At 54.5% G+C, this 17,939-nt stretch overlaps 9 protein-coding genes across 9 annotated transcripts; 4 read left to right on the forward strand and 5 right to left on the reverse strand.

Moving 5' to 3' along the window:
* Nucleotides 1–888: 888 nt before the first annotated feature.
* On the reverse strand, nucleotides 889–3,404 carry RHO25_009634 (uncharacterized protein; the record flags this gene model as incomplete). Its single annotated transcript, XM_023601164.2, has 2 exons — nucleotides 889–3,237; nucleotides 3,294–3,404. 2 exons carry the CDS (start codon nucleotides 3,402–3,404, stop codon nucleotides 889–891), a joined length of 2,460 nt encoding a protein of 819 aa, XP_023453355.1.
* Nucleotides 3,405–3,991: 587 nt separating this feature from the next.
* On the forward strand, nucleotides 3,992–4,467 carry RHO25_009635 (mitochondrial 54S ribosomal protein uL14m; the record flags this gene model as incomplete). Its single annotated transcript, XM_023601165.2, has 2 exons — nucleotides 3,992–4,006; nucleotides 4,075–4,467. 2 exons carry the CDS (start codon nucleotides 3,992–3,994, stop codon nucleotides 4,465–4,467), a joined length of 408 nt encoding a protein of 135 aa, XP_023453356.1.
* A 611-nt stretch (nucleotides 4,468–5,078) lies between these two features.
* RHO25_009636 (uncharacterized protein) lies at nucleotides 5,079–5,736 on the reverse strand (the record flags this gene model as incomplete). Its single annotated transcript, XM_023601166.2, has 3 exons — nucleotides 5,079–5,476; nucleotides 5,549–5,604; nucleotides 5,654–5,736. 3 exons carry the CDS (start codon nucleotides 5,734–5,736, stop codon nucleotides 5,079–5,081), a joined length of 537 nt encoding a protein of 178 aa, XP_023453353.1.
* Nucleotides 5,737–5,844: 108 nt separating this feature from the next.
* On the reverse strand, nucleotides 5,845–6,420 carry RHO25_009637 (uncharacterized protein; the record flags this gene model as incomplete). The annotated part of the gene is made up of 2 exons (XM_023601167.2): nucleotides 5,845–6,271; nucleotides 6,332–6,420. 2 exons carry the CDS (start codon nucleotides 6,418–6,420, stop codon nucleotides 5,845–5,847), a joined length of 516 nt encoding a protein of 171 aa, XP_023453354.1.
* Nucleotides 6,421–6,851: 431 nt separating this feature from the next.
* On the forward strand, nucleotides 6,852–7,704 carry SSP1 (protein kinase ssp1; the record flags this gene model as incomplete). Its single annotated transcript, XM_023601168.2, has 4 exons — nucleotides 6,852–6,854; nucleotides 6,931–7,334; nucleotides 7,443–7,559; nucleotides 7,695–7,704. 4 exons carry the CDS (start codon nucleotides 6,852–6,854, stop codon nucleotides 7,702–7,704), a joined length of 534 nt encoding a protein of 177 aa, XP_023453359.1.
* Nucleotides 7,705–8,736: 1,032 nt separating this feature from the next.
* On the forward strand, nucleotides 8,737–9,835 carry RHO25_009639 (uncharacterized protein; the record flags this gene model as incomplete). Its single annotated transcript, XM_023601169.2, has 2 exons — nucleotides 8,737–8,832; nucleotides 8,909–9,835. 2 exons carry the CDS (start codon nucleotides 8,737–8,739, stop codon nucleotides 9,833–9,835), a joined length of 1,023 nt encoding a protein of 340 aa, XP_023453360.1.
* A 602-nt stretch (nucleotides 9,836–10,437) lies between these two features.
* RHO25_009640 (uncharacterized protein) lies at nucleotides 10,438–11,852 on the reverse strand (the record flags this gene model as incomplete). The annotated part of the gene is made up of 4 exons (XM_023601170.2): nucleotides 10,438–10,705; nucleotides 10,775–11,030; nucleotides 11,109–11,366; nucleotides 11,525–11,852. 4 exons carry the CDS (start codon nucleotides 11,850–11,852, stop codon nucleotides 10,438–10,440), a joined length of 1,110 nt encoding a protein of 369 aa, XP_023453357.1.
* A 578-nt stretch (nucleotides 11,853–12,430) lies between these two features.
* Nucleotides 12,431–14,968, reverse strand: RHO25_009641 (uncharacterized protein; the record flags this gene model as incomplete). The annotated part of the gene is made up of 1 exon (XM_023601171.2): nucleotides 12,431–14,968. The coding sequence occupies one exon, from the start codon at nucleotides 14,966–14,968 to the stop codon at nucleotides 12,431–12,433; it is 2,538 nt and encodes an 845-aa protein (XP_023453358.1).
* Nucleotides 14,969–16,076: 1,108 nt separating this feature from the next.
* RHO25_009642 (uncharacterized protein) lies at nucleotides 16,077–17,768 on the forward strand (the record flags this gene model as incomplete). Its single annotated transcript, XM_023601172.1, has 1 exon — nucleotides 16,077–17,768. The coding sequence occupies one exon, from the start codon at nucleotides 16,077–16,079 to the stop codon at nucleotides 17,766–17,768; it is 1,692 nt and encodes a 563-aa protein (XP_023453361.1).
* Nucleotides 17,769–17,939: the final 171 nt, after the last annotated feature.

Here is a 17,939-nt window from a genome sequence, read left to right on the forward strand (position 1 = left end):
CGCTCGGAGGGTTTTCGTTATCTTGGAACTGCAATGCTCTCTGTCCGAAAGGCACGCGCACACGGACTCGAAGCGTCCGCCACACCCAGCAAGCAATCAAGCCGATAACCAAACTGAGGCAGCTCAGACCAGTCGTGAAGAGAAACAGACGGTGAGCGAGAACTCATCCGCTGCGCTGGCCAGCTTCCTCGCACACGACCGTACACCTGGTTTCTTGCAAGGTCTCGAAGGAAGCAAACAAAAGTTGCCTGCAAAGCTGCAGCTCCTGCGTAGATCGGCGGATTTTCTGGGAAGGACAATCAATCATTTCGAAACTTCCCAGGCCATCAGCCGACCGCTCTTTCTTCAGCGCCAGAAATCCACGGTGCTGGAAGATAAGTGGGCAGAGCGGAGCGGAAAGCTACATTGGTGTATTCTGTTGTGTTGCAGTCATGTTTGTCCTACATAAGATAGACAGGATCAGCTCGTGTGGGAGTCCTCGCGTGACGCGGGAAAGTGGCGAAGAAGATGGTGATCTTAGACCAGGCTCGATTCGACAGCTGAACTTGCAAGGTATCGCGCAGGTAAAAATTCGCTGCTGCTTTCGTGTTCTGCTGCTGCTTCATATGCTTAGATTGTCAATATTGGTACATCATCTTCCGTTATTCTGTAACGCTGCTGCGTCGTGGCGCACATTTTGCCATCCCAGACTTGCCACGCCTGCTAGGAAGCGTCTGTATGAAGATGAGGGCTAAAAGCGCAACGCGAAGGAAATGCCTCGCAATGCTATGCCGCCAATTGAAAATTGTCCCTCCCGCACTTCTCCTCCTCACAGCTATGCTCTCAATCATGCTTCATTCCATCTTGTCATCGTGGGCGACACCTGTACTGTCACAATAAATCATCACCCTAACTCGCTTTGGCTCTCCTGCTGTTGCTATCGCTCCTCACAGGCGTAGGCTCCTGAAGCCTGCTAGTGATACGGAATTGCCGACTGCGAGTGATCTTGACGTTCTCAGGCGATTCGCTTTCTTCGCTGCCCCGGCTCTCGCTGAGCTGCTTATCTCGCAGGAGCTCTGCCAGAGTCTTTCGTCCTTTGCGTTCCTGGCGCTCCTCTTCAGGATCAATATACCGGTGAATCGTACGATGATCGAGGACTCGTTCTTCTGTGTCATGCTTGCCTTCTTTCTCTGTCTTAGGCCAATAGTACCCATACAGTTTACTGTGGCGCTCACAGCGCGGGCACGCAATTCGTGTCAAGAAGGCTTCTTCTTGCACAAAGAATTCGTCGCAATTCCGGCATTCGACCCAGCGGTGGTACGTCGTAGCGAGGAGAGTCCGACAGAGATGGTAATCACCAGGGGTGCGAGGCGTGCCGCGGCGGATACCCTCTTCGTCCTCTTCTTCATTCTCGATACTGGTCACCGGTGGGGTCGCCCCGTCCACCGCACCTCGCACACTCCTGCGAAGCGCTGTGCGACTTTGTTCTGCCTTGTCTGTCGACTCAGATCGCTCGTCGTCGTCGAGGCAGGCCGTGGACACGCCTTTGACTCTTGTCTTGGTTTCTGAAACCGAGACCTTTGTGATTCGTTCCTGAGGCTGAATATCAGTGGTCAACATATCGCAGATGCCTTGCGCGATATTGCCGTTCGCAAAAGTCTCCAGAGAAGTGGCGCTCGAAGCACCAGAGGAAGCAGATGATGAATTGTCATTTCCCGTCGAAGACGGCGAACTCGCGTCAGCGCCATACTTCCGCGTCCTGCCACGGATTCGCTTCTGTGCTGCTTCTTCGTTCGATGCTGGTGACTGCGGCACGCTGTACAGGTCGGTGGTGGAGTCGTCCACGCTGACAACGTTCCGCAGGTTGGAAAGACTGCGCGACTTTCCAATCGCGGGCAACTTCGACTTCGATGGCGCCGGTGAAGTTTTCACTGCAGTGTCGACTTCAACCTTTTGGAGTGCAGACTTCTTCACAAACATGCCTCCCTTGCCGCGAATAACGGTTCGATTGTTCGATGTGATCTCTGCCTTGACCTCCACGACGTGCTTTGTTTCCTCATCTCCACTTTTCTCATCTTGCTCCTTATCAGCGCCTTCTTCTTTTTCCTCGTCCGAGCTTTCTGGTGGCGTGATGACAATCGGATCAGTCGCAGAAAGCCCACGCTGCTTGCGATCTGAGCGATCCGCTACGCCTCCAAGAAGCCGGTATATCTTTTCGAGCAATGGTTCGTCGGGATCACTCTTCCTGTTCTTTGTGACTTTGCCAAGTTTTGTTGGTGCGGAGCGAGGCGCACCCTTCTTCCCTCGCGAAGGAGGTGTGTCTTTCGTTTTAAATCGACCCCTGCCATCGCGTTCATTGCGGTCCTCGTCGAGGCTTTCTTTCCTGCCGGTGAGCTGATCATCCGGCCGTGCAAGCTTCCGCGGTCTTCCGCGACTCATCAAGCTAGAATCAAGGTCCTCAGCCTCATCCTGGCGCTTTCTCTTCCTCGACGCACTGTTGTCCGTATGGCGCCTCTTTGGTGTCGATGGCCGAGATTCTTCTTCATCGTCGGATTCCTCACTAGAGCTGTCGTCATGGATAATGGGACCACGCGGATCCCAGCCATTGCGCTGGAGCTTCTCACACGTGTGGCACAGACATTCGCAATTATCCTCACCGAAGTAGTCCTTGCCGTATGTGACCGTGATCTCTTCGCCAACGACGATATTTCTGCGTGCCACAATATGTATACCGTGCATTCCCTTAGTCTGCAACCGAGCATTTGAGTTGCAGTCGTGGTTGGCGAATCGCGCGGGGCCAAGAAATAGTGAAGGGCGTTTACGGCGGCTCGTGATGACAATGCTGAAGTCGGTGTTGCTGGATAGCTCGCGTTCCTCCTGCTCCGTCATCTCCACCTGGATGCCTCGCAGGAATTCGATCTCGGTATCCTTGCGAATATTCTTCCGCGCCACAATGCTTGCTTCGGCAGTCGTGATGGTATAACGATTGGTCGTGCATACTTCGAATGGGCAGCTCGGTAGCCACATATCAATATACTGCCGCAGGTGCCGCACGAAGTGCTCCCGTTCATCCTCGGTGCGCAGAGCCTTGTGGAAGGCTGCAATGCCCTTGGTCTTCAATAACAGCTCTTGCGCCTTGCCAGCATTCTGATTAATGACAACTTCCTGCTGTAATATCTTGCACATCTCCTCTTGAGTGATATGTCGACTGCCATGATAGGTGGCCTTGAGTTTGCGGATGTGAGACCAGAAGTAAATCTATTGCACTCAGTCAATATTGCGCATACCATGGCCCTTGCTACGCGTACACCCACCTTGTCAACAAGCGCATCGGTGGCCCAGTCGTCGTAGTTGGCGAGTTGGGACAGTGTCAGACCACCCTTCTTGTTCAGCGCATCTTCGAGATTCGCGGCTTGACGAGCCATGGCTGCAATGGCACTGCGTGACCGTCACACAGCAAGTCACCGGAGTGAGAGGAAGAAGATGCGACGAGCGTCCGACAAAGGGCGACGCTCCGCGCATTCATTCCAGTTCCAGCGCAACGCCGCTCCTCCTAGGCCTTTCCACGCGAACCACTTTACGAGACGTGTTTGGCGCGAAATCGCATTCTCGATGGTTCCTGATCGATCGGCTGAGACACGCACAGAAATGCACGACAAGCAAACGGACAAGCGAGGTAGAGTTGGCGCGTGGTGAGTCGTTGTTGGCGCAAACGTGCGGTGGTGTCGATGGGGAAGGCTGAGGCTCACGGACTCGAGAAGACAGCCAGGCGGACTTGGAGAGATGGCTGGCGACTGCTCGACATCCCTTGCCGGCGTCCAATCACGACTTCGGCAAATCCTGGCACGCGCATGCAGAGCCGCATGAACCATGCATCACCGACGGGGCATTGCCGAAGCACGCCGCACCTATACCATCCATCATCACGGTGCACCATTGTATACTCGTACACACATCTCCTTCTGCTGCTGAACAAGGCTCCAGGCCTTTTCAGGCCCCCAAAACCGACAACATGATCCAACTAAAGGTAATCCACTCTCCATATCCTCATCCATCATCCACCAAAAATATCATCTCATCTAATCCCACCTGCAGACCATGGTCAACGTGATCGACAACTCCGGAGCCGCCGTCGCCGAATGCATCAAAGTCCTCAAACGCAAAACCCCGGCCCGAGTCGGCGACCGCATAATCGTCGTAGTACAAAAACAACGCAACTTTGGTCCAGAATCCGCTGGAGGAGGCAGCGTCACCGTTTCCGCAGCCAACAAAGTCCGAAGAGGAGACATTCGACACGCAGTCGTCGTGCGGACGAAGAAAGAATTCGCGCGAAAAGACGGGAGCGTGGTGCGATTTGATGATAATGCTTGCGTGTTAATCAATAAGGGTGGGGATCCGATTGGAACGAGATTGAACGGGATTGTGGCGAGAGAGGTGAGGGAGAAGGGCTGGAGTAAGATTTTGAGTTTGGCGCCGATGCATTTGTAGAGGGAGAATGAGAAGAGAAGGATATGGGATTGAGATACTGGATGGGACGAAGGGAGTGGACACGCGGTGGTATTGAGGCCACCAGAGAAAAAAAAACTCTGCTCGAAAAACCTGCCAGCAGTCGATGCTCGATGATGGCTCGAAAGAGTTGCGATCGTGGCAGGTACCCGCGCAAACGCGTCGAGGATTGAGGCAAGGCCGAAACCACAAAGGGCGATATGCTACTGTGTATCTCAGCTGGTACACGAGACTCGCGCAGGGGACTCTAGGTGGAGGTCAAGTGTGTACGATGATCGGACATGATGAAGAATTGTCTTGGGGACAATAAGAGCTCACCACTCACAGCTGGTGGGAGCGAAAGTTCAATGCAGAGGAATTCACAGACAAAACGAATTTACCACAACAGGACGCAAATGAGCGATCACGTCGAGTCGAACGGCATGGATGGACAGGATGAACAAATTTTCAGTTTCATCAATTGACGAAGTTCTGATTTCGTGTCTGTGCTGCACCCTGTCTCTCACTATTCTGAAGCATTCATGGCTAGCTGATGCGAAGCCAATTTGTGCGGCCCAAGTAGCACCGGTCAGAAAATACCGAGACCGTACTGTTCATCGTTGTCTCTCTGCTCTGGAACGACAGAGTCCTCCTTCTCCTGCTGATGCTGCTGCTGCTGCTGCTGCTTGCGACGCTTCTGTGGTGGGGGGCGCAAAAGGACACTCGAGACATACGCGCTCTGTCGGGGAAATCTGGATGTCTTCGCGACACTCGGGGGCGATGAGAATCCTTCTCTGCCAATGTGCAAGGTTGGGGTTCTTGCTGGTGCGTCGTTCAAGATATTCTCCTGAAAAACAGGACGAGATTGTACTGTCGTTGATATGGATGTGGATGGCGTCATGTCTCTCATCATCCAAGCCTTCATTTGTTCCGATCCTGATACTAAGCCTAGAAGAAGTCAGAAAGTTGGGTGCGGTGGTAAGAGGAAGCTGAATTCGTACCACTCTACTTCCTGGTTGCGGTCGAAAGGTTAGCAAAGGTACGTAGATCGGTCGGCTGGCATGCTGCCACAGGTTGTACATACTTAGCGTCAAGAGTCGACCAGACGTTTTGGCATTCGCAGCAGACATAGAAGAGGGCCTATCATGGTCAGTAGGTATTTGTCGAGGAAAGTAGCGCGAAGACCCACCATTCCAGTTTCAGCGGTTCGCTGTTGCGACTGAAAGTAGACGGCGTCTCGTGCACCACACTTCTTGCATTCTTCCTCGGCATGCGGGAGCTGGAAACACCAATTCGTCAGCACATGTCGCCGACCAGATATGACGAAAAACCATATGCAGTGTTGGTAAATGTGAAGACGTCCTCCTCTTGCCTCCCCCCTCAAGCAGAGCTCTGCTGTCTCTCTCGTTTCTCCGCTTCAACCGCATCGCTGGCCTCCTCTTCCGGGAGCTCTGCTTCATCGGGCACTTCGAGGGACAGGTGCGCATCGGTCGGTCGCTCGCAGATGGGACACAGGATTTCTTGTCCGCACATGGTGCACATCTCGGGCTCGAAGTCCTGCGCCTCAATGTCCAGGTCGTCGTCGTCGCCTTCGTCCTCTGTCATGTATGTATCGGATGGAGAATCGCTACCCACCGTTGGATCCTGTGCAACGTCGTCGACGTTACCAGCCGTCTCCTGGACGTCCTCCTTGAGGGAGTTACGCCAGATGCAGGAAGCGGTCGCCTGCTCGCTGAACTGACAGGTGCGGCAGGCGAACATGAGCGTATTGCTCATGCGATCCTCCTTCGGGTAGAGCATGTTAGAGCTGCGCGTCACATTAGTTTCCGCCGCGTGGTGGATTCATTATTCGCGCGACAATACGTACCACTCGCGGCAAAAGCGAAAGCTGATCTTCTTCGAGTCGTCGCCCTTGCCCTCGGGCGCGGGTGAGCCGTTCATGTCGTAGGCGGACATGGTCGTGGGTGGTCTGCGTGGACCGATGTTGTGACGATGGTGGAGGTGAGTGGTGTGGATGAACTTGTAGTTAATAAGTAGAACTAGCGGCGCGTGCCGGGCTTGCCGGGTTCCAAAAAAGACAAAGTGCGAAAATCTAGAAGCCCTCCCGCGAGCCGCTGCGGGGCAATCGCGTTGCCAGGCACGCACGCACGAGCGATCCTCACTCACCAACTTTCTGGCCGCAGGTCGTTCACCAGACTGTACTGTTTACTTCCGCGTACACTACTGCCCTCTCGTCCACACCGGAACCAGCGCGCTGTTGCATGTGACAGCCGAGATAGCCTGATCGACCAGGGACTTGTTATCAAGCTCGAGATCTGGCCTGCCCGCGCGATCCTGACAAACCGCTTTCAGCGATCACGTTTTGCTTCCCCACATTCATCGCAATCATGGTATGGAAGAGCATCTCTGACACCGCCCTCGCCGCGCTGCTCCATCGTCCGCGCCCGCTGACGGTGACGCGTACAGGCTACCGGACTTCCAGCAGGCTGGGAAGTGCGCCATAGCAACAGCAAGAATTTGCCGTACTACTTCAATGCGGCCACCAAGGAGTCGCGCTGGGAGCCTCCGGCCGAGACTGACAGCGAGACTCTCAAGCACTACATGGGTCAATACCACACTGCCAACCTGCGCGCTGATGGTGCCCAGCAGCAAAACCTGGACGGCAAGATCCGCGCTGCGCATCTGCTCGTGAAGCACAAGGACTCACGCCGACCATCATCATGGCGTGAGTCTGAGATCACTCGCTCCAAGGAAGACGCCAGGGAAATCATCCGCGGCTACGAGAGCAAGATCCGGAATGGTGAGACGAGTCTGGGCGATCTTGCCGTCACTGAAAGCGACTGCTCCTCGGCTAGAAAGCGTGGTGATCTGTGAGTTCCTCTCATCTCCATGGTTCGAAGCTGTATTCGTGCTATGATGCACCACGGCCTCGAGACATCCACTAGTCACACGTGTCAGACATGCTGACAATATCACAGCGGCTTCTTCGGCAAGGGTGATATGCAGGCAGAATTTGAGCAGGCTTCCTTTGCCCTCAAGCCCGGGGAGATTTCGCAAATCATCGAAACACAGTCTGGTTTGCATCTTATCGAAAGGTAAGCCGTAATCACGACACTCTGTTACACGTGTGGCCCACGCGTACGACATGTTCGCGGAAACGAATCGTTGTGCGCCGCGTGGGGTTGCCACATTCCAGCTTCGGGTTGCACTTACTGACCTTCCTTGTTCAGACTGGAGTAGCTTCCGAGCGCACAAAGCACAGAGATACAGTATCAGAGACATGTTCTCGAGCCCATGGCGATCTGAGCAACAGACCTGTGTTAGTGTCACGATCCCTGAGCCGAGTGACTTTTTGGACAGCAAGAAGCAAGCAAGTCATCAATAGGCGATGTGCATGCAGTCACGTAATTTCCTGAATGCGGACTATTGCAAAGTTCTGAACGCGTGCAAGTGGTGCCCCTTTGTCTCGAGTCGAAACTTCGATCTGTCCCGACGTCTTCCGTAGGGTCCACCTTGTCGCATTACTCCAGGTTGAGTCACGCATCGATCAAAACTCCTACGAACCTCTGGAGATCGTTCCAGCACTGCCCATGTTCACGTTACGAGGCGTCTGGAGAAGCCTCGATTTGCGCGTCCTTCCCCGGGCAATCACTGAACGAGCGGACGCAGCGCTCCACATTGCCGCAACATAATATCGCTATTGTGGCGCACAGATAGAAGCGTCGCTGTACTCCATAGCTTTCGATGCTCTAATCCTCCCGTCAGCATTCACTCGAAATAGGAAGAAAGATCGGCAGACTAGCGTGCAGGTCTGCGCCCAGCCGCGACTTGCGGGAAACGGCACCACAATCACCTGAGGCCCACCTTCCACAACAACTTCGAGCTCGACCACAAACAACGCATCGAAACTCCCGACGCTCCTTGACGGATAAAAAGCGCGCCCACTCACTCTTTCACCACCGCTCGCTTTCCTTGACAAACAGCAGCGCCATTCAACCAAGGTACACAACCGCCCTCGAAACGATTTAAGTCGGCCTTCGCTTACCGCAGCTCTTGTCCCAGCACCTAATATTCAGCATCAAACCTCTGACGTACTTTTTACTCATCGGCTTCACTTGCGGCCCTCGACTCGTTCACTCGACTAGTGGATGACCTTGATCAGCGACAGACTTTCCGTTCTTCCCTAGTGCACTACCTTCCACAACCGAGTCGAAAGCAACTCCCCTTTTCAGCCGACCCAAGTCGATCCATCCAAACAACATCAACATCAACATGGACTTCCTTCAACAACGTCCCCGCACCGGCTCCTCCGCCCAGTCCCAGCCCGTCCACCGTCGCCCTTCTTGGGCACAGTCGCCGAAATCATACGTAAGTACATATGTCGAATGGAGAGCACCGCAAACTGCGAGGCGCGTCGAGTCTAGTTTCTGACTTGCACATTCAGGAGATCTACATGCGCAAAAACCTTGCTGCCGACCGTGTTTCGCAGGCAGACGATGGCGCCGAGAATTATAGCTACGACGACACCCATTTGGCTGAGTGGGCAGTTCCGAATGAGCTCGAGGACCGCTTGCCCTCGGAACTCAAGGCCGCGGTCAAGGAGTGGAGATATGCTGGCGCTGCTGTCTGCACTGCCTTGGTCCGTATTGAGAAACTCGATGACGAGAGCTTGTACCGCGGCTATCCTGAGAATACGCTGGCACATCTCTCGCGTCGCCAGTCGATCCAGTCGTCAGCAGCCGTCGGCGCTGAGACCTCACCGATGAGCTCTCCAACGTCTCCTACGCCAATCGCGCTGCCAGCCAGCTTGCTCCGGCTCGAGAAGCTGGAGCAGCTGCCATTGCGCCGAGTGGTGGGTATGGAGTCCCCGCCTTTCACCCCAGCAGACACTCCTGCTTGTCCTACACCAGATGTGCACGCCGACCACACTCCTGCTACCATCTCGGACGCACGCGCCATCCCTCACAGATTCCCCACATATACCGAGTCTGTTACCAGCGCCGGCGCCTCCAATTCCGACGGCTTCAGTAGCTCCTTTGGCTCTTATGTCTCCACCGCTCCTTCCACTCCAGGATTGGTTTCATTCGACGAAGCGGCTTGGGAGACTTTCCTGAAGACTTATAGCGCCGAGCTCTACGACATCAACACCAACTCAGGCCCACGCCTGAAGGGAGCGGGCTACACTGTCGACAGACTTCGTGTCGAGCTAGGCATGGAGAATGGCAACGAGGAGGTCTTGACTGAGTTCAATGAGTGGTGGAGTGGCATGAGAGCCAAAGTCGCGCAGTTCGATGAGAAGATCCGCGAGCTCGAGATGCCAAATCTCGATACAGTCCGCGCCGAGAGGCTGGCTAGTGGCTTGCCAGTCTAGACCATGCTTGCACTCCGGTCCAAGTCAAAAAACACTCGTCAAGCAGGCTTTGGAATCATGGTCACGGACTGGAACGACTTCACGGATGATGACGACCGCTGCTGTGCATCAGGGAATCTTCGATGCGTTCTGAGCGTTCTGGGAAATGGTTTAGCGAAGGTGCTTGGGCGTTTGTGCTTTCCTTTGCTTTATGTGTTTTTCTTTTGACACCGATGATCAACAATGGATGCATCGACTATGTGTTTTATGGTCAGAGGCGAATACCCAGCGAGATAGATACCCCGGCAGCATGAATACGAGGCAAGGCAGCAGGCGGGAAAGCAAGAGGAAAAGGGCGTGCGGCGCTGGTTCGTCGGCGTCATCCTCTTCTACCCCATCCGCTGGCCTTTGAGATGTATAATGAGCTTAACGATCAATGGCAAAGTGCAGGTTCCCGACCAAGTGGTCTTCAATTTCATCTCTTTCTATCATTCGTGCTGTCGTTCTGATTCTGTTTCCGTCCCTTAAGTACCCTCTGCCAACGTCTTTCCCAATCTCGTGCTCTGAGGTGATGCTACTCTATCGAGCTGATCCACAGTCTGTACTTATGTGCTGCCAGTCTTTCACATAACAACCCACATGAAACCCGCCAACCCCGCAAGCCCGTATGCGAACCACCAGACTTTGAGATGTTCCCCTGCTGTCGAGACCGCATCTGAAGACTGTGGCTTGCTTCCTGGTCGAACCTTTGGCACTACTCGAGGAGGAATCCTAAACACGATCCCTGCCATGGCCGCCGCTGTCGTTTCTGAAGTCGTCAACATCGCAGCTGTAGGCTGTTCGGTTGCTGTTGGCGTTGGTGTCGGTGCGCCGAGTGCGACTGTGGAAGTTCTGTAACCATAATGTGTTAATTTTGTCCTACTCTTCAGAGGAACTGAAGCGTTAGATCCACAGACTTACCTCATATGTCCCTTCCAAATCGTCGTCCAAGCCGGAGGCTCGCCGTAGTGAACTTTCCCGTCGGCTTCTTGCACTTTTCCAGTAGTATCCGCCTCATAGAGAAATTCTACGTATTGTCTGTAGTTCTCGGCGTTGAACATGGCAGCTTCGGAAGAATACGCGGCGAGCTGCTCTGTGAGAATGTGGCCGTAGGCGACAATCGCTGGGCCGGTTGGTTGAGCGCCTGTTTCGGACCAGTAGCCTGGAGTATCGCCGACTGTTGAGCAAAGAAGAAAAAGGGGGTCAGTACAGTTGTTTTTCTGATAGGTTGTTGAAGGGGGGAAATGAGACTTACTATCATTCGGCGACTCGGGAATGACGATTGAGTGTATACCCTCGTGAATGGCGTACAGTGCTTGAAGCCAGCTTCCCTTTTCGAGGCCAAAATCCTTGCGTGAGGAGAAGAATGATGGGCAGAAATGGATGTTCTTGTCTCTCGTGTCGTTGAATCGGTTGCCGTTCCAGGTGTATTGCGCTACTACATTTGGTGGGCAGCTGTTTTTGCAGTGGTAAGTTGGCTGCCCGGCTTCTGTGATGACACGGTGGAGTTTATCTGTAAGATGGAGTCAGTGTCAAGTGTACAGGGTCACAAGAGGGAGGTATTTCTGGTGAGTCTCTGCGGCAAAAATTTGCTTGAGGGAAGGCTGACGAGCAGAGACCTTCTCCTCTTACGGGAGAAAGCGACACCACTTGAGAGAGAAAAATCCATACCTGTGATAAACCCAAGTTGTTCCTCAGTAAGGCCCTTCCCAAAGAAGAGCTCCAGGAGGCGACGAGTATGGGAAGCAGGATCAGAGAGCTCCCTATCGTGCTTCGCCATAAGGTGGTGCATCCTCTCCTGAACCAGACTCAACGTCTCGGTCACGACTTGGGTTTGAACGGCATCGCATTCAACGATGCGTCGTACGTCTGAGTTAGCGGGTCCAGCGACAGAGATTTTCGAGACTGGTGGACTGATTCCAGTCACGCTGAGGGAGGGAAGAGGAGTTGGCAACGATGAGCCGAGGATGCTGGTTGCAGAAGTTACGAGAGCCGCCATCTCTGCTGATACTCGTCCTTTTTGTCGTGAGGTCCGTTATCGATGGATGGTGGAAGGAAGTGGTTGGAAGAGATGTAGTGAGGTGAGAGAGAAGTTGAAAGGGGCGCAGAGAATATCTACGTGTGAAAAATATCGTCCCCGTGGCCTGAGATTTGAAAAGTCATTCCGTGGATCCACACTTTCCAGCACAATTCACGGTTCCACGAATGGTAGAGTGCGCGGCCTCAAAGTATTCTGACTGCACTCTTGCCATGCTTCACACGCACCGACCAGACAAGAGCCGCGCCCACAGCTCGCTCTTGAGGAGAAGAATGTCGATCACGGGACTTCAAGCCACGCTGGGACTGCCACTTGAACACAATACGGACAGGACGCCCGCTGCTTCTGAGGTCTGTCCTGACACCGACCGATGGAAATTCTTTTGCGTAACTCCGCGTTGTACTGGAAGGGGAAATGCTTTCTTGGTACGTTGCTACAGCATACGTCTCTTGCTACCGCCCTCGGTCAGCAGCCTGCCAATTGTGCAACCCGTCCGCCCGTGCGATGCACTCTGCTTGAAAGCGGCATGCCAAGCAAGGTCAAGAAAGTCGTCTGGTATAATTTTTCGGTACCAATCCGACTCTGCCAGCATAAACTGCGACGCTCCAATCAGCGTTGAGGTCCTCAACTTCTCTAAACTCTGCCCCTTTAGGGAAGGCCAATTCGTCCCTGTCTTCCTCCTTTGGCCACCTGGACCAGATCGCGAAGGCTCGTGACTCGGGACCAGAGTCGACAGGCACAGCTCTCCTGTTGTTGGATCTTGAAGCGGCATCATCCTTCAGTCTCCAGCCACCAACGAGGTCGCGCATCGTGACACGCACTTTGCCTGGTCCAGCCGGGGTCGGAGTGTCTTGATAGCCAATGACACTCATGCGATGACCTTGTAAGCAACGTCGCCAGCCGTTTGGTCCATTCGCCGAAGAGATTTTCCCCGTTGCTACGAGTGAGTGATAGCATTCGTTGCAGATATCATAGTCACCATCACTACATTGATAGCAATGAAAGCGAGTCTCTCGCTCGCTGATAGACTGCCTGCATATATCGCAGTCAGTCAGCACTGGTAGAAGAACGTACGAGTCCTGCTTGAGATGAGGCACGGGGAGGCAGAGCGGTATTCTAGAAGGGTCAGAGTTGCTCTGGGCGCTGATGTGCGCGATGGCCAGCAGGGGGTGCGTGCAATGCTGCCCCTGGAGCACACAGGAATTGCAGTAACCCCAAGCCCCTTCGAGACAGATGTTGCAATACCAGTAGCACGAATTTGTGAAAGTCAAGCAGGCCTCGCAGAAAGCTCCTTCCTGAAGGATAGGCTCGTTACTGGTGGCGATCGCGTCCGTGTGTGAGGCGGAAGCAGGCACATACTTGCGAGGCATGAGTACGTGAGGGTAGTCAAAGCGACGCGGATCCTCTGCCGCTTCGGCTGCTTTTTGCCAGCGGTATATGGCAGCCAGCCCAAAGCCGAACCAGTGGTGGCATCCCTTGCCATCACGATAGCAACGCAAACATAGATTGTAGTTACCCGAATCGCATTTGTGGCAGTTATAGTGAAGCATGAAGCCAATGTTAGGGCGCTGACAGCGAGAACATGCCAATGAAGCGACCGGAGCGCTTGCATTCACTGTTGACATCGCTTGCGAGGCTGCTGCCTCAGGCGCCGGGTCCGAAGTTGGTGCAGCAGGGCGCGTTTCTTGCTGTGCGGCAGCATTTGCTGCAACAGCGGTCTGTCCAGCGAGCGGGAGGCTTGGTGAAGGCTCGGTCGTTGATGTTCCGATTGTGCTCTGCGTGACTTCTCGCGGCTGAGCATCTCTGCTTCGATGTTCGCCACTGCCTCGCGGAGCATCAGATCTCACCGTGTTGGAAGTTGCACGAACGCGTTGTACATCTTCACGCATGCGAGGAGGATCTGTTGAACTTCGAGCGTTGCTGGAAGACGCTCTCGGTCGTTGACTTCGCCGAACATCCTCGCCCTGAGGTCGCGCGGAGAGATCTGTAGCAGAGCGAGCCGCGGGGCTCACGGTCGAGCCGGTATGTAGACGTTGTTCGCTGCGACGGGTGTGCTGATTGCTGGCACTGGCGGATCGGCGATGGTGCCGCTCCGCTCCTCCTGTCGTCTGCTGTTCGAACAAATGTGGCCGCGATATGGGTGGCCTGGCCCGAGATTGTGATTGTTGCGTCTGAGCGAGATGCGTGCGAGGGCTCGTGGCTCTTCTGGTCGAAGGCTGCGAAGACGCATTGTCTCGCTCGCGGTTTCGTGACCGGTCGCGATGGCGTTGTCGCCTTCGGTACGCTTCGGCAATCCTCTCGGTGAGCTCTTCTTCCTGCGCTGGCGTCAAATTGTCGATGTCAATGCCATTGAGGAGGCCTTCCGAGTAGATGGACTGCAAGATCTCTTGCTGCACGTCTTCGGAGCTGATGTCCGAATTGCTGAGAAGACTTCGCAGCGATGGCTGATGCTCCACCTGCCGCTCTGCTTCTTGCTGCCGCCTTTCCGACTGCTGTGCAACCCACCTGCTGGACTGCTCTTCCCGAGACACATCTTCCGTCCGATGTGTGCGCTGACGCTCCTGCCGTCTTCGTTGCCGGTCCCGATGTGCTCGTTCTGTCCGCCGGCGTGCCGTGTCCGGGTCCACCGAAGCCATGCTCATGTCCATGATCTCGGCCACGAGTCGTTCATCTTCGCTATCCTCATCTGCCCGATTGGCCTCCACGGGCGGAAGCACGTCGTCCCCGGGCTTGTAATGCTGCCGCATCTCCGCCTTGTCTTCCTCCGTCTTTCCTTTGCCCGGATTCGCCTTCAAAAAGCCCTCCAGCAGTGCTGTCAGCCTCCAGTCTGCTTTGGTACCTCGCACGGAATCGCGACATGATGGACATGTGTATGGCGCTGCCATGAGCCGCTTATTGCTATTGACTGCGTTTGTCGCCTGCCACGCAAACCACTCTTTGGCACATCCTCCACAAAAGGTGTGCAAGCAGTCCAACAGCGTCAGCGGTTGGTACAGGATGTCGGTGCATATCGAGCAAGTCAACTCTTTCTCCACGTCCAAGAGCCCGCCAGCGGCCCCGTCTCCGGCTCCCGCCATGACTGGTCTTCTGCGACCCAAATACTACGACTCAAGGCGTGAGTCGCTGAAGTCGATACTGTCGATGTCGGTGCTCTGGGCTCGAAAGCGCTGTGTGCTGTGTGGTCAGCTTCTCTCTTGAGGGTCGGCGAAATGGTCGCGTGCACCCCAGGCCGACATCTGCAACAGATGGCTAGAAACACGAGATGAGGCTGGAACAGCTGGCGCAGAGACAGCTGCTCTCGCGCAGCTTGACAGACGCACAAGCAGAGACGACGTCGACGGCCAGCCGCTTGGCTTCGCTACGGTGCAGCCAGCCAGCGCAGAGAGCGTGGCATCGGCCTGCTGCGCTTTCTGACGTCCTCGTACATTGACGATAGCTCGATATCACAACTTGCCCCATAGGCGAGATGGGACGAAGGCAGAAGGAGCGCTGGGCAGGTTCGCGCTGGCCCGGTTACCTCACCTGGTCGTTTTGGACTGATCGCTTGGCGACTCATGGAGATTGCGTTTGTTTTGCGTGCGCGTGTCTCGGATCCTGCCACCACCCACCACGTGCGCCGATCAACAGCACTTGCTTCACCACCTCTGCCTTGCTCTTTCAACCTCACCGCCGCCTCAATGCCTCCCCTCTCCACGCTGTGAGCTCAGGAACGGGATGGTATATGCCGTTCTCCGCACACGATGCCTCGCTTAACAGGCTGATTGGCATTATCGCACCGAGGCTAGCCAGGCCACTCGCAAAAGCAGCTGCTGACACGCGGCCCAGACACCGTTCCAAGATGCCGTGCAATGGATAGAGTTTGCACCTGCCCGATTGACAGGACGACAGGCAATGTCGCAACTGGTATTTGGATAGTCGGACCCGCGAGGCTGTGCTCCTCCAGCATATTGCGACTGTTTGGGATTCCGCTCCGACGACGTTCCTTTAGCCTGTGCCCGAACCTGCTGCACGAGAGGCATCTCTTCGGACATATGTGATACGGATCTTACCCCTTCCGGAGCGCGCGTTTCGCGGGTTTCAGTGCATTCTGTACATACACCTTATGCCAGCCGCTTCGACGCTGCTCTGTGCACAGGCTTCTTCTTGTCCTTCCACTCCTACCCTCTAGCCTTTCTCGTATACACAATGGCCCTTCGCTCACTACTCATCACGCTCGCTTCCCTAAGCGCACTGACTGGTGCAGCACCGCAACCTCGAGTGGACGTCATTGAAGTCCGCGATGAAAGTGGCGATCTCGTCAGCAGACAACTGCCTACTATTGATGAAGACTATGCTCCAAAGGACGTGGCTTGCCCAAACACTCAGCTGGTTCGACCTGCCAGTGGACTGAACTCCGACGAATCCAAGTATATTCGATCACGAAAGCCCAAAGCTGATGCAGGCCTTTCCGCTTGGCTCGCGAAGAGGGGAAAGTTCTCGACCTCATCGCAGCCACTAGTTGCCCTTACTTCCTCGGGAGGTGGCTATCGTGCTCTGCTGGAGACTGCTGGCGTTGTGCAGGCCCTCGACGGTCGTGATGGCAATTTCAGCACGAGCGGAATCTTCCAAGGTCTCACTTATGAGGCCGGGCTGTCTGGCGGTGCCTGGTTTCTGAGTAGCTTCAGTGGCAACAACTGGCCTACTGTCAGCAGTCTTCGTGACGGCCTGTGGGAGCCGCAGTTCCAGGCTAGTCTACTACTCCCTGCGAACCTCCAGGGAACGGACAAGTACGCCGAAGTCACGACAGATATTGTGGCAAAGCAGCTCGCGGGTTTTGACAACACGATTATTGATGCATGGGGTCGGTTGCTCTCTTATCAGTTCCTTTACGGCGAGGATGGCGGTGACGATATTCGTCTGTCTACCCTGACCTCCTTCAGCAACTTCACCAGCTTCAACGTGCCTTACCCAATTATGACAGCACTTGGAGTGGACGACAGCTCAGAAGGGCAGTGTGTGCCAACCATCAATGCCACACAATACGAATTTGCGCCTTACGAGTACGGCTCCTGGGACCAAGGCGTATCTGCATTCGCTTCAACCAAATACATGGGATCTGATCTCACGAATGGCCGACCGACCAATGCTGGGAAATGCATCGAGCACTACGACAATATCGGTTACATTTTCGGCACGAGCAGTGATATCTTCGTTGCTGCTTGCTCAGTTCTGACGCCCTCTAATAGCAGCAATGCAGATCTGGCCAACTTCCTGCAGGATATCATCAGCGTTAGCAAGCGTCCTGCCTTTCAAGATCTTTTTGGAATCTATCCGAACCCTTTCTTCAACTACTCTCGAAGCACCACAGTGAAGAATGATAAGCTCATTACTATGGCCGATGGCGGTTTGGCAGGTCAGAACGTGCCAATCTGGCCCTTCATTCAGCCCGCTCGCAAGATCGATGTTCTCATTGCCAATGATAATAGCGCAGATACAACAGACAACTTTCCCAACGGCACAGAAATCCGACAAACATATGAGAATGCTCAGGCTGCTGGCCTGACTAGGATGCCCTTCATACCTGATGTTGCAGAATTTGTCGCAAAGGGGTTGAACAAACGTGCGGTGTTCTTCGGATGCGATGAGCCGAATACGGTGTTCCTCATTTATTTGCCGAATGTTAATTACACGTATCCGTCCAATCAGCCCACAAGCAAGATTCAGTATTCGGTGGAAGAGACCAATGGCATGATTCAGAATGGCAATGCGATCGCAACACAGAATGGCGACGCGAATTGGGGTCTATGCTTTGCCTGCGGGATCAAAGCGCGAGATGGAAGGGGCAAGCTGCCAAAGGGCTGCGATGCCTGCTTCCAGAAGTACTGCTATCGCCGCTAGTGGGCCCCGCGAAGTTTGAGGAGTGAAGTCGACACTGAACAAAGTCAGCTCGGAAGTGTAAGTTCCGCTTCAATGCGGCAATTTCACAAAACCAGCTCCAGATGAGCTACCCAATTTCGGCCTCCATCAACCTGATCACTTCCCATTCGTGACTGCTCAATAACCGCAGCT

Source organism: Cercospora beticola, chromosome 6 (genome assembly GCF_033473495.1).
Source record: "Cercospora beticola chromosome 6, complete sequence".
Lineage (NCBI taxonomy): Eukaryota > Fungi > Ascomycota > Dothideomycetes > Mycosphaerellales > Mycosphaerellaceae > Cercospora > Cercospora beticola.